Consider the following 15,000-nt stretch of genomic DNA (forward strand, 5'->3'; position numbering starts at 1 on the left):
TAAAGCTTTGTGACAACAACTGCTGTAAAAAGCTCTATATAAATAAATTTGATTTGACTTGACACTTGTTTTCCAGGACACAGTTCAGGACATGAACTAAACACATACGCACACACACTCAACCCACATTTTTAAAATTTACAACAAACCAATATACAACCACTCAGTCTGCTCAGATCTAATAATTCTAAACCACTAAAAAACAAAAGGTTTCCTTCTTGTGCATGTATCAAACACTACAGGTTAAAACGGACATCTAGCCAGCAGCTCTGTTCCAGTACATTCCGGTACGTTCCAGTGTGTGTACAGTATCAGAGGCCCGATGTGCATCTATGCTTTCTGAAACATGGTCGTTACTGCCCCTTCCCTGACCGCCTCTGAATTTACTAACACAGTGTATCCACAGGTGTATACTGGGCCGGTTTTTAACAGATCTTTTTCCAAAGCTGGCTTTATTTCTGCACATGTGCCCTAAGGGAGGCGATCATATCGTGTTAAGCACTTTTTAAGCAGGCCCTGCTTTCTTCTCCCTTCAGCGGAACAGCCAGAAACTCAACGGCCGTTCAGGTCTGCTGGGCATTTTTAGTGGGAGTGGCCCACTGTCGCCACTGGTGACTGAAGAACTCTTTTTTGTGTGCTGGGACTGGCGTGCCTGCACCTTGGTTCAAATCCCAGAGCTGCTTCCCCCGGCCTGCACCGTGACGGTTAACATTACCAATGCCTTTAACAGACCATATTGAACAGCGTGGCCGAGGCGTCCGCCCAGGGGCTGCCAGCGAGGGCAGCAGTAATTACCACGCAAAATCAACACCAGAAAATATGACCTCTTCTTTACAGTGGAAAAAATGAGAAGACATCATTGTGTAAATGCTGCATTATGGTCCATTATTTGTACTCCTCATGAGTGGAGCCAAAGGTTGAAGAGCAGAGAAAACACTAAACAAGAGAGTACAGGCGCTCACATGGATGAAAGGCTATTTTAAGGGCCGAACAGGAGCTACACTGGCCTGAGAATACACAGCTACCCTGATGTGAACCCCACAGCTCACCAGACCCCCTGTTCACCCAGGTACCCAGCTTACCTTCTGAACAACGCTGCAAAAATACTGGATTTGCACACACACACACACACACACACACACACACACACACACACACAGCTGGGGTAGCTCGAGATGCCAGCACCGCTGACTCTGTCCAGATGGAGCCCTACCATACCAAGTTGAGGAGCTCAACTTGAGAAATGAGGAAGAGCCTTGTCTGCACCCAGCTGCAGCTAGCGCCATGTTTAAAAGGGGAAAAACTACTGTAACTTTGAACATGAAAATGCAAGTGGGCGCCTGGCCAAACGCCCATCTGAATGGAAGCTTATATAAGGAGTGTGGGAGTCATAGTACAGCCAGAAAACCAATGCTACATCACTAGAAAGGGTGGTTTGTGAGTGATGGTGTGTGATATCTTCACCATCATCTACCATCTTAGTGCATGTTTGAAAGAGGCTGTCAGTTTTGGTGTATGTGAGCTATATGCTACTCGGTGTGTGTGTGTGTGTGTTACACGTGCTTGTATTTGTTTGAACAAGGGTATTTTGATCTGTGGTGGTACACGCTGGCATCAGGCTGGGTAAACACTCACTGGATCTATGCTGGTCTTACGCCACTCGTTGACGTGTCAGCAGTGGTTGTTGTTGAAACGCACCTGGGTTTTCAAAAGGTCATCAGCAAGCTTTATTTCAAGGTCTCACCCACAACCCAGAACTGGGTGATGGCAGACCCCAAACACCTGGCTTACATCTGTAGGAAGGGTGAACAGATGTCACCGTGTATGGGAGGAGCCTCAGGGAGGGACCAATCACAGATCAGTCATTCGGCCAATGAAGTCTCTTGTTTTCCTCTCAACCAAATGCAATACAACCAAACCAAATGACCAAATGTCCTTTTTTTCAACAGACCAATAGGGCGTCTAGCTAACACTGTCATAAGGTGATTGAAATAAGGTTGCGTGTGTGTGTGTGTGTGTGTGTGTGGTGGGTACAGTATCAGTGTGGAAGATCTCTGAAGGAGACCGAGGAAGAATCATGGGTTTCTCTAAGGGGGCTTTGGCACCACAGCTCTGAAAGTGCTCCTTCTTCCCTTTGATCAAGGCCAAGATTAGACACAGCAGCGAGAAAATCCAGAGTAGGGAATAAACAACCCCACCCAATGGGGGCCCTGCCTTTCAAGTATGAAGCAGACGACTCCATGTGAGAGAGTGAGTCTGTGTGGGTGTGTGTGAGAAAAGAGAGAGAGAGAGAGAAAGAGTCAGGATTTGTGTGTGTGTGTGTGTGTGTGTGTGTGTGAACGTGTGAGCATGTGCGTGTACACTTGTGTGAGTGTGTGACTGAGGGTGGGCGAGGTGTAGTGTGTTTGTGCTCTGTGTTAATTTATTCGGCCATGCAGCGTCACATAAATACACTGTTTTATAATCCGGCAATCCACATCTCTGATGCTTTTCTACATACACACACGCGCGCGCGCGCACACACACACACACACACACACACACACACACACACACACACACACACAAATGTGATGATCCAGAGGGTGAATCCATGTGGCCACAGTAAGAATCCAGCACGCTGTATATGGTGAAGAGGTCTAGAATGAACTTGCAAAGCTGGAGAACGTTCCGGATCCGCAGGAGCTGCTCCTTGTTTCCCTTGGATGGCTGTAAAATGGTAAACACTGGCTCCCCCTGGCCCACCACCACACCGTGGTGGCATTTACTGTCCGTAACTGAAACATGTCCGTAGACATAGCGCAACCTTTCACCTGCCCGCTCACCTGCCGCTAATGAAATATTAAAACGCGTTTACGGTGGTGGTTAAATGTGGGCCTCATTTATTGACTCCCTGCCTCTCACTTCATATTTCACGTTTCCAGACGAGCCGCCGTCTTCCCACTCCGCATTTCCACAGCGGACCTGCCCGCTGGTCCGCAGAGAAAGTTAAAGGGCAAGTAGTGAGCAGAAGGTAACAGCATCTGTCAGGGTATGAGTTAGCGTAAGACGCCTGCTGCTCGGCGTGGAGCTGAAGGGGGGGGGGGGGTAGAGAATCTACGCAGCGCAACTGTGTGCGAGGGTGAAAAACATCTTGCTTATTATCAGGATCCAGCGGCAAACGGATGGCTGGGATTCTGCGCCACTTTCATCCGCTGAGGGCTAGCAGGCAGGGTGAAGCGAACTCAAGCAAGAAAGGTTTTCGAGCCAAGGCAGATCCAGCACCTACGAGCAAGCTCAGACAGACGGGCGACAGTGGCGTTCCATGATCCGCCCGTAAAGAATGCTTTTAATCAGCTCTGATTGATCCCGTTCCGTTCCCTGCCCGCTTTAACATGGCCGGCATCCTCAGCAGTCCGTCACGACGGTACCAATATCCGGAGCTGACTGAGGGAGCTTTTCCGCATGGCCGGCTCCATTTTTGGAGCGAGCAAAAGGGAACCAGAGTCATTCTTTATCTCTTCCTGATCGGCACCAACAGCAGGCCTGTGCTGGCACCGTCGGAGTGACCCAGCGTGTGCCTACATACCCCACTGTGTGTGCCTACATACCCCACTATGAATGCCTACACACCCCACCTACATACCCTGCTGCAACCACCTACATATCCAGCTGAGAGTGCCTACATGCTCCACTGTGAATGCCTACTTACCCCACTATGAATGCCTACATACCCCACATTGAGTGCCTATATACCCCATTGTGCCTACATACCCCACTGCAACCACCTACATATCCTTCTACAAGTTCCTACATGCCCCGCTGCAAATGCCTACATACCCCGCTGTGAGCTCCTATATACCCCACTGCAACCACCTACATACCCCATATGAGCTCCTACACACCCGGCTGCGACCGCCTACATACCCCGCTGAGAGTACCCTGCTCCACTGGCCGGGGCCACTGCATGGGAGCAGCCTATACCGTTTGGCCCTTTCTGGAGGCTCTGGCCGAGGCGAGGCGAGGCGAGGGCGGGCTTTCTCGAGCAAGCCGCTGCTCACCTCACCGGCGCCTGTGCTCCGAGGCCACGGCTGTGTCTCTCTCGGAGAGCGCTTTCAGAAACATGCACAAAGAGAGCAATTTCAGCTCATCTCGGCATGCCAGCGGAGCCACAAATGAGCATCGAGAGGAAGGTTTCGACGAGAAACAGAGAGAATGAGAGAGCAAAAGAGAGTGAGAGAGAGCAAAAGAGAGTGAGAGAGAGCAAAAGAGAGTGAGAGAGAGCGCGACAGAGGAAACAGAAGAGTAAAAGGGAGAACTAGGGTGTCATTCTTTCTGCAGCTGTAGTGGGTTGAGTGTCTTTCTTGGCTGCGGAGGGTCTTCTGTGTTAACCTTCCTCCCCCAGCTGTACAATGAGGGCGTAGAGAGGGGCCTCCACTACGCCTGCCGCTGGATGGAGACCCCCCAACCCCCCAGATCTTATTAAGACCACCAGCTGGGTCTCCCATTCACACACATCAGCCAGTAGTTCATGTTCTGTCTTCCTGTAGCGCAGATGTTAAAACAACATATCTGAGATTCCGGTTGCGGCTCTCAAACAAAGCACAGACCGGAGGGCGCAGAGGGGTGGGGGAGGGGAGGCCCAGAGCCGTCTCTGCCTGACAGACGTCTCTTTATTCTTGCGCGAGAGGTCTTCGTCAGCGTAGAACAAGTGTTCTCGTGTGCGTATTACACTCAGTTCCGAGACAAGGAGGAAGACCAAGGTAACAGAGCTACGCTTCCGTAACGCCCTTGGCCACAGAGGTGTCAGAGGCGTAACAGTACAGCATATACAGCGGTAAAGGACAAAACATTCCCGCAGGCATTACTGTAATGGTATCACACCCGCGCTGAGCAAATATAGTTGCGATACTGTCAGGACACAGAGCAGATGTTACCTGTTTGTCACTCAGCAGGTAGATGTACTGGTAATCGGGACTGAAAACCATGTCGCGCAGAATTGGGTTCCCCTCCACGACCGTGACATTCTCATACAGCAGGGCATTCTGGGAAGGTGGAGGAATGCCATCCACTCGGATCTGTGGAAGAAAGAGGGAAGGCGTGAAGAACTGTGTGCGCTTGACCTCACCTGGTTCGTCGGGGGGCGACGGTTCTGCTGTGGCTTCATTTTCTCCATGCTCCGCTCTCTGATGTGGGGTTCGCCACCGTTCTCATTCGGGTGCCAATTGCCTTGGCTGACCCAGAAATGGAGATCTGAAGGAGCTTGTGAAGGCAGCACGCATGCATGCACGCACGCACACACACACACACACACACACACACACACACACACACACACACACACACACACACACACACACACACACACAGTCCTGATCCACTTTACTGCTTATGATTAGATGGAAAATAAAAATGAATCACATTTTAATGGCACTATATCCATACATACACAAACATACACAGACACAGACACACAAGGGCATGCGCGCGCACACACACACACTCCCTGACACACTCACTTGAACCCCCACTGCTTCATCATTAGCGACTCGTCTGTTTCCTCACACTGATAATTAGAGTAGTGAGGATGTTCAGTAAAAACATGTTCTAAAAATGTCAAATTCAAAACATCTTTGAAGTGATAGAGCAAAATAAATAAATAACTCAATAAGACAGAGAGTGAGAGAGTGAGAGAGTGAGGGAGATGGGGGGGGGGGGTTGCGAACAAACTGAACGCCGCTCCTGACAAGCTCAGCCGAAATGGCAGCGCTCACCTATTTACCCTTCCGCTAGCAGGAGAGTGGAGCAGGCGTTCCGCACGCCCGCGTCCTCATCAGTGCTGACGGGAAAGTGACAAGAGGCAGCGATGAGAGGAGACTGCCTCGGAGACTGCCTCGGAGCCCAGATCGAAACAAGGCAGCAGGGGTGGGGTCGCTCCAAAGCGAGGGGAAATTGAGGCGCAGTGGGCGTTGGGGGGGGTAAGACTGCGGCAGATGCGACGCCCATCAAGCTTGGGCCTCCTCCTAAATATCCAGGTCGGACCAAAGTGACAAACACCGTTAGCCTGTTAATTAGCTGCCTCCTCGTGGCCGCAGTCGAAGTAATTAGTGTTGACAAGGTGACATCAATTAGTCGAAGGCTGCCATATTGGGTGTCGCAAGTCGCCGGCCAAGTCGGCGCGCGTGAGTCAAGCAGCAGCAGGGACAGAAGGTTCCGGAATGTGACGGACTCTGCCCGCCGTTTGTCAATGCATGCGCCACCAGCTGTAGAGTCGCGTTTGCCAGCCGCTGGCCACGCAGCTCACGACGCGGCGGCTTATCGCATCGCTTCATCTCCCGCCCGCCATCTGTATTTCTTCCTGTCACCGGGCAGGAGTGAGCGGATAGCTAACCAGATCCTGTGGGTTCACCTGTGGCACGCCCATTAATATTACTGGCTACAGTTCTGCTTCCTGAGGAGCATAGCGAGCACAGGCTCGCCGGCAGATGGCGCCTCGGCCATGAGCATGGTAGCGCGTGGAGAAGCGCGGCAGCCACGCCCACGGTGCGTGCGTCACCTTTCGTGGCTCGTCTGAGAGAAGGATCATCCCCCGTGCCTTCACCCGCACGCCTCTGTGCTTGTCAAACAACAGCAGGGCTGGAGCTTGTCTCGGTGGCGGATGCAGCCGTCAGTGGCACCAGGCGTCCTGCCTTTAGGGAGGAGCTCCCACAACAAGTCTGCCATCGCGACAGCAGCCAGAGTCAACTCCAACCACAATAAAACCACCAGACCTCCTCCAGCCCGTGCGTTTTTTATAGAAACCCAAGTCTGGCTTGCTAACGGGGTACGTGGATGTAGAAAGCGAACCTCGTTCATCTTTGGGAAAAGGCAAAACACTGAAGCAGTACAATCGGTAAAACATTAAATGTTTCCATCGTCACACGAGTTCTTTCGTTTTTTTTAATCCTCAGCAGCACATGCTGAGACACCGGACAGAGAGGAATGCGGGACCATGCTTCTGGAGCTGTAGTCCGTCCCCCCGGAAGATTCTAGAAAGCTCTAAGCAGCTCGGTCCTGACATACAGTGGCCACTGTGGCAGAACATATGTTGGCAGACAGCTGCCCTGGCCCGTGCATGCGGAAAAGGACATCAGCCCAGCCACGCTGCTGTCATGGCCGGGAAGCCCCGCCCCCGCCCACCCCTGCCCCTCCCACCCTACACCTCTCGAGAGTTTGAAATGCAGATCGCTCCCGGTGTCTGCTGAGAGCTGACCCGAACCACACCTCAAACACCTTGGATGAGGGCAAGTGGAATTTAGTTCCCGATTCTGGCTTTCCTAGTACTCCGAGGAAACCCAGCGCTAGCGGCTGGCTGTCCGTCCGTTAATCAATGCACCACACATGCCTGGCGGGGGCGCTTGGGGTCCCAAGGCCCAGCAGGACTGATCGTAGCCCAATTTCTCCCCTCATCGATCGGGAGAGGAGACGGGGGAGGTGCAGAGGGGGAAGAGGTCGAGGGGGCATTGTTCTGCTCGGCGGGACGCTGGTTTCTGAGCGATTTTGAAGCCCTCGCCTCAGCTCTGATTTAAGGGCTGAATGAAAGGAGATCCTTAAGTGGAGCTGGGTTCATTCTCCCTTTCCTCCACCCTCGCGCTCGCTCACTCTCTCTTTCACTGAAAGATGTCCTTCCTTTTTTGTTAGTTGCTTCTTGTGATCAAATTACGAGTTTGCTTCAACAATAGCAAGGCCATGAAAGCCTGTGAGGTTTGTATGTTTCCCAGTGCGACATCTTAATGTCCAGGTTCTGGAGTGCGGTATACTTCCTTAAAGTGTGCCATGCTGATGGTATGATAAGGGCTGGAAATGGACGGGCTTGGGATGGAAACCGCCCACACACACACACCCTCCCACCCACACACAGATTTTATTTTATGGTCTTCTCATACATCAAAGACATGTCTGAGAGGGCGGGACTTGCGAGGAGGTTAAAGTGATATATGAAATGTCTAATGACTGCATGAATGAATTTAAAAGGGGAGATGAAGGTGCGTGTGTGTGTGTGTGTGGGGGGGGGGGGGTTAGGTTGTCCCACTGTGGGGATTAGTGGAGAGTGCTGGAACCCTCGGAGCCAGCCGGAGGTAACCCTCCCTGGCCAGCTCCAGGAGACAAAGGAAAGCAGCGGGGGGGGCTGGAAGCAAAGGAGCCAGCGAGCGCTACACAAAGGAGGGACGGAGACGGAGGGAGAGCGAAGGAGGGATGCATCGCAGGGGGAAAATTGGATTGTGCGGCACTATTTAGAGAAAATGAGGTTCTGAGGACCTGAATGCTCAGTCACCGTAATCACGCTGCAAATGTGCGACGTGCAAGAATTACACACACACCAGTAGGACCTGGAACCACTGCACCGATGAGCCTGGACCTGAAATCTGGGTATGTCTGACACGCACTTATTTCCGGTACATTTCACCTGGCATGCGCACGTGCCGCTCACGTGTAGCTCACGTGTAGCTCTTGCACTGGCCTGGATAACAGGAAAAGACTAAATAAACATACCAGGCAGTGAAATATGTATAATAAAACGATGGCAAAAAGGCAGAAAATATGTGATCACGTTCTAAAATCGTTTTTAATTTAATCCAGTGGAAGGCTTATGTTTTTATAGGATAAGCAGAATGATTCACAGCTCAAGGCTTGTCAATTTTTCTGTGGGTATATAACAAAAATCCTCCTTTTAATCTAACACGGAGTCATCCTACCTTTTCTCCCTTATGCGCAATTATAATCAGGGAAGTATTGAAAACCCGGCAACACAGCACAGAGTCAGCCCCGATCCTGATCAACTCCCTTTACTCTCATCTACTGGAACAAGTCACGGTTTGGTCAAGTTAAGATCCCTGGTGAATGTTGCCATTACATATAACGGCACCTAGTAGACTGGGCTCCGATTAAATACAACAACCTTTACGACGTTACAACGAGAGAAAAAAAAGAACTGAAGCATCCAGGACAGACCACACTGACACTAGATATTCACTCTTTGCAGTGAGACAGGGCTGGTGCTGGATGCAGTGAGACAGGGCTGGTGCTGGATGCAGTGAGACAGGGCTGGTGCTGGATACAGTGAGACAGGGCTGGTGCTGGATGCAGTGAGACAGGGCAGGTGCTGGATGCAGTGAGACAGGGCAGGTGCTGGATGCAGTGAGACAGGGCTGGTGCTGGATACAGTGAGACAGGGCTGGTGCTGGATGCAGTGAGACAGGGCAGGTGCTGGATGCAGTGAGACAGGGCTGGTGCTGGATGCAGTGAGACAGGGCTGGTGCTGGATACAGTGAGACAGGGCTGGTGCTGGATGCAGTGAGACAGGGCAGGTGCTGGATGCAGTGAGACAGGGCAGGTGCTGGATGCAGTGAGACAGGGCTGGTGCTGGATGCAGTGAGACAGGGCTGGTGCTGGATGCAGTGAGACAGGGCAGGTGCTGGATGCAGTGAGACAGGGCTGGTGCTGGATGCAGTGAGACAGGGCAGATGCTGCACCATTGCTGTCGTTCACATGCACGCCGTGCGCAGACAGAGGCTCGGGTCGTTTCCACTGCTTTGCTACAGATCTGTCGAAACGCGTTGCCCTCGGCAACTCCCCGCACCCCATGGCGCGCGGAGGGTTATCTGCAAAGGAAGGAGGCTTTTTGTCCCCCCTGCTTCCAGCGTGTTGAGAGCAGAACAACGAGAACATTACAGCTCTGCTTTTTTTGTGTGGGGTGGGCGCCCCACTCACAGGAATGCCTTCTGGTGTCAGCCTGAAGAGAGGACTCCTCTTCCCATCATGGGCAATCGATTTTACATTAACATCAGGAAAACAGAGGGGGTGGGGGTGGGGGGTGGTCCTCTCCTGTGTCAAAAAAATGAGGTCAAATCCTCAAGCTCCAAATCCATCTTCTTGGGGGGGGGGGGGGGGGGGGGGGCGTTGCACCCCAGGAACTGAACAACGGCGTCCGTAATTCAATTAAGGCTCTTATCCCATTTAGCCCTCATAGCCGAGGGGCAGGAGAACAGACAGAGCCCAGCGAACATGCTGTTGCCCCTCAAGCCTTCAACGTTTGCCCCACCTTGGTCCACACCCCAGCACACACGCCATCACTGGTGCCCTGTTTGACACCCCTCTGGGCGTCTTCCTCAGCATTCCGTGACCTCTGACCCAGACTGAGTCATGACCTGCGGGGTCGTCAAGGCTGGTTATAAACAGGTGGTGGGCACGGAGCGGAGCGGAGAGGCTAACACCTTTAAAATACAGACATCTCGCTGAAACATTCCTTTGAAAGTCATGGGAAAAAGCACGCATGACATGTGTGAATACAAGGAAAGCCCTGCAACAGGGACCCGTCTGCGAAAAAGGCATTTGAGCATATTAGTGGAGTTTTAAGAGGCACCGGGGATTTTCAACAGTTTGAAAAGGAGATGAATTCATAAAGCGTAATTAACAATCTGTGCAGTGCTCTGACGTTGGGTTTCACTGCTGCTAACAACTGCGAGTCCTACACAGTTCTGATCACTGGGAGGGCTTTTCCTACATGTCCTAAACCACATGACCCAAAGGTTATTTGTTTTATGTTGGCTAAGAGGTTATGTAAATATTTGGCAGAAAAATCCCATTTTACCACCTGGTAAGTAAGTTTGTCTGGGTATGGGCCCAGCTGCCTTGGGTAGTACGCTATATGCATACGTGTCTGTGTGTGTGTGTGTGTGATTGAGTGTGTGTGTGTGTGTGTGTGTGTGTGTGTGTGTGTGTGTGAGTGTGAGTGTGTGCTCAAGGAAAGAATGTGCTCAACCACCAGTGAACACTGGGGAGTTTCCAGTAGCCCACTACTCTGGCCCTATCGCCCTTCACAGTCCATACACACTTCCACCCAGCTCCAATACACCAGCAATTACTCACAGCTGTTCAAGTACGCCACTGCATCGCAGTGCACTAATTACAAGTTGGGCCTATCTGGAATGTTTTATCCTGACCAGGACCCACCTAATCATTTACTGCTTTCAGTCCGGTTTCGGATATCTGCACTAAATCAGCGGTCACGAAATCATTTCCATCAGGCTGGTGAACCTGTGGCCTCTTTAGAGGCTCAGTCGCCGTTTGCTTGGCGATACGATGATGCTAAGCTGCTTAGCATGAAACACAAATAAACACAAAGAAGCATGAATGACACCAAAGGTCTACTGGGAGGTGTGTCATCGAAAGCCTACAGGACTCGTCACCGTAAGGCAACAGTTTACTCTCTTTCCCTTGGGAAAGAGGACCAGCGAGCGGAAGCAGGGATGATGGGAGCAGGCAGGAGAACTGGAGCGCGGCCGGGACCTCGAGCGAGACACGCGCGGATCATGTCTGGCAGCCATGGCGACGCTTTTTCGAGGCTTGGACCGGGGCCTCGGAGCGCCCGTCACGTCGAGCCCAGCGGGTGTAGAAAGGCACACCCGCGCTCTCGAGAGCCTGTGACAGGGCGCGAAGCAGTCAGGCTCCAACGAGCACCACAGCCTGCTGCCCAGGTGCTGCAGCTGGAGCCGGGCCAAGGGACCGTCAAACACGCTCACACCTCACAGAGAGTGAGGAGGAGAGGAAAGAGGGAGGGGGAGGAGAGGAAAGAGGGAGGGGGAGGAGAGGAAAAAAGACAGAGAGAGAGGGGGGGGGGACAATGAGGAACACTGGGGCATTTCAGAGCCTCCAAGGAACCTGTTTGGATTCCGGAGGGACAAAAAATAAAAAGTTGAAACTTTGCCAACGATCCCTAAGAAACTCCCAGTATTCCACTCTAATCCTGTTGACCCCTCAGTCCTGAGCTCAGATTATGGTGGGGTGGAAACATCAAACTCAATAAGGGAATTAATTATGCAGGAAATTGCATGTTGGTTTTGCACATCCTTGCGGTATTACACGCAGGAATGCACAAGCAGAAACGCACACACACACACACACATGCACACACACACACACACATGCACAGGACACAAGCTGCCACGCTATTGTCGGTGTGTTTGGAGTAGATCTCCTGTGTTTATGTTAGCAGGAGAGGGAAAGTCCAGGAGTTCTCAGGCAAGTTGATACTTTCCACAGCTCGGCTAGCCTGACGCTAGGAAACATGAAAGGCCGGGGTTTGAGGCCGGACGGCCGCCTTCATCCCCCAAGTTCAGGCAGCAGCTGCTTCTGCGAGCGGGATCGGGGGGGGACACTACAGAGCACCGCAACCGCATCAGCACCAAATGCAGTTCTGACTCCGTAACAGGGGATGACGTTAGCCCGTACAGGGAGCCGAGAGCTTCAGGATGACACAGAGGAAAAACACAAAGGCGGATTTAGTTTTCCCGCTGATAAAATCCCACAGAAATCACACCGACAGAGATGTGCTGAGAGGAACTCTGAATCTTAACACCACAGATCTTATTCTCCAGCCAGAACATGGTTTGTATGCTGCTACAGTTTTCATATATCCAGCATCTTTGTCATAACACAATGTTCTATATAAACAATTAACCACTGCACACTTAAAGCCAATATTGTTTGTTATCACTTGTTTGTGTTATATGGTGATCTCAGATGGTATGTGGCCTTTTATGGCAATATGCAAGGAATTTAAATACCACTACGCCTTGAGTCAGGAAACTCAGATCAATCGAACACCAGTTACCCAGCAACACAATGGCATAGCTATGACCCTCATTTACTTCAGCCAGTTCTCAGTCAGAGACTACATTTTCACTTGTTCCTGTTTGTCTGTCTGTGTGTGTGTGTGTGTGTGTGTGTGTGTGTGTGTGTGTGTGTGTGTGTGTGTGTGCCCACGCTCATGGGAAGAATAGGTGTCTCGCTGGCATGTCTGCCCATTAGCCAGGGCACATGTCGCTGAAGCGATCGTTATGATAAGTGACTGGAAAATAAGTCAGTTCAGGCTCGCTGGGTCCAACTGTTAGCACTGTTAGCCTCAGCTAACTGTCAGTAAGCACTTCACCTGGGCAGCTCAAACCTGGCCCGAACGCGCACTCACACTTAACCAATCAGCAGAGAACACCTCAGGTGGGCGGGGCCATTGTGCTGAGGTATACAGGAACAGCTGAATTTTCTTGGAGCCCCTGTACTGCTTTTTCTGTCTTTTTTTAAAGAGACTGTCAGAGCATTAAAGTCTACCTGATAGTCACCAATGTCACTGGTGTGATTCTTATAATACCAAGACTCCAGTTTTACCCCAAATAATGCTAACACTCTTAATACGTTTAGTGTTAATTAACGTAATGTTACTAATACACTTTCATTAATGTGAGCTTTATTGCAGTTCTGCTGCTTTATTGGATCTCTGACTACGATAGCCTGAGCGTTACCCAGTTACCCACAGTTACCCACCATTACCCACAGTGATCCACAGCTATCCACAGTTACCCAGTTACCCACTTACCCACAGTTACCCACAGTTACCCAGTTACCCACAGTGATCCACAGTGATTCAGTTACCCAGTTACCCACAGTGATCCACAGTTACCCAGTTACCCACAGTTGTCCAGTTACCCACAGTGATCCACAGCTATCCACAGTGATCCACAGTTACCCACAGTGATCCAGTTACCCACAGTGATCCACAGTTACCCAAAGTGATCCACAGTGATCCACAGTGATCCAGTTACCCACAGTGATCCACAGCTATCCACAGTGATCCACAATTACCCACAGTGACACACAGTTACCCACAGGGATCCACAGTTATCCACAGAGATCCAGTTACCCACAGTTACCCAAAGTGATCCAGTTACTAACAGTTATTCCATTACCCAGTGATCCACAGTGATCCAGTTACCCACCGTTACCCATAGTTACCCAAAGTGATCCACAGTGATCCACAGTTATCCATAGTTACTCAGGTACCTAGTTACCCACAGTGATCTATAGTTACCCAGTTACCCAAAGTGATCCACAGTGATCCACAGTTACCCACAGTGATTCACAGTTATCCATAGTTACTCAGATACCCAGTTACCCACAGTTATCCAGTTACATATAATCATCCACATCTACCCACTACCTTATCTGCAGCTGAAGAGCGCATGTACTGATGTCTGGACCTTTACAGAGAAAAAAAAACACACTTTTACCAGCGTAAAGGAACCTTTTGTGTACTTTTCAGTGCTTAACTTCACTACTGCAGCGCGTGTACATGTATATGTTACCTGCCAGGGCTGTGTCTGTTAATCAGCCCGTGCATGTAAACACACAAGCTGGCTGGCAGGACAGCCGGGCCGAGTCATTACGCCACGCTGAAACGTCGGCAAAGACAAACAACCATCGTGTCTCCACGCTGGGGAACGAGTGTAATTAACGGCACGTCCATCCCAGCGCAGGCCCTCGTGTTAACAAGGCTCCGAGGCATGCAGGGCGCCCGCTCCTCACGCCCTGCTATGCTTGCGGCTGTGAGCTTTCGTTTGTGGCCCCTGCTGCCAGCGCTCTGCATGTCCACTTAGGGTTATCAAGAAAGCACTGCGGCAGAGTTCCAAGTAGCGGGGCTGACTGAGCCACCATCTTGATCTGATCTCATCAATCAGGGAAAGCTGATCTACACACGCTCCCTCTGACTTGTAAATCAGCAGAAAGGCCACATGCCGCTTTCAAGCTCCGAAGACAAACAATTGGAGGCTGATTAAAATTTACGATAGATCGTGTTTATTATGTTTAGCTTGACCTTTGGCCTTGGAACCTGAAACCCTGACAAAAACCATCAGTCTGAGACTGAGAGAAGCCAGGTGGCTATCAAACCCTTCTCCCCACTCCCTCCCTGTCTTCATTCTCTCTCTCCTTTCTGTGACTCCTCTCCATGTCTCTCGGACATATACAACGACCTAGCGAGCGTTCCATGCACTTCTGCAGCTCGGCGCGCGTGGAGTAGGAATGGGCGGAGCCCGAAGCACACGGAAAAGGGATGGGAGGGGCTCAGAACACATGCAGAAGGAGTGGGAGGAGCCTGCAGCGCATGCAGAAGGAGTGGGAGGAGCTCGGAGCGCGCTTTTCCATGAGCGG

The 15,000-nt window shown here is 51.2% G+C and overlaps 1 protein-coding gene across 3 annotated transcripts in view; it reads right to left on the bottom strand.

Annotated features, from left to right (window-relative positions):
* plxna3 (plexin A3) overlaps positions 1 to 15,000 on the bottom strand; it is a 103,917-nt gene that overhangs the window by 56,688 nt on the left and 32,229 nt on the right. For all 3 annotated transcript variants that reach the window (XM_035521821.1, XM_035521822.1, XM_035521823.1), the window contains exon 4: positions 4,917 to 5,057. In XM_035521821.1, the coding sequence (XP_035377714.1) occupies positions 4,917 to 5,057 (141 nt within the window). The remainder of the gene's footprint in view (positions 1 to 4,916; positions 5,058 to 15,000) is intronic.

The sequence above is a fragment of the Electrophorus electricus genome, chromosome 23 (assembly GCF_013358815.1).
Source record: "Electrophorus electricus isolate fEleEle1 chromosome 23, fEleEle1.pri, whole genome shotgun sequence".
Taxonomy (NCBI): domain Eukaryota; kingdom Metazoa; phylum Chordata; class Actinopteri; order Gymnotiformes; family Gymnotidae; genus Electrophorus; species Electrophorus electricus.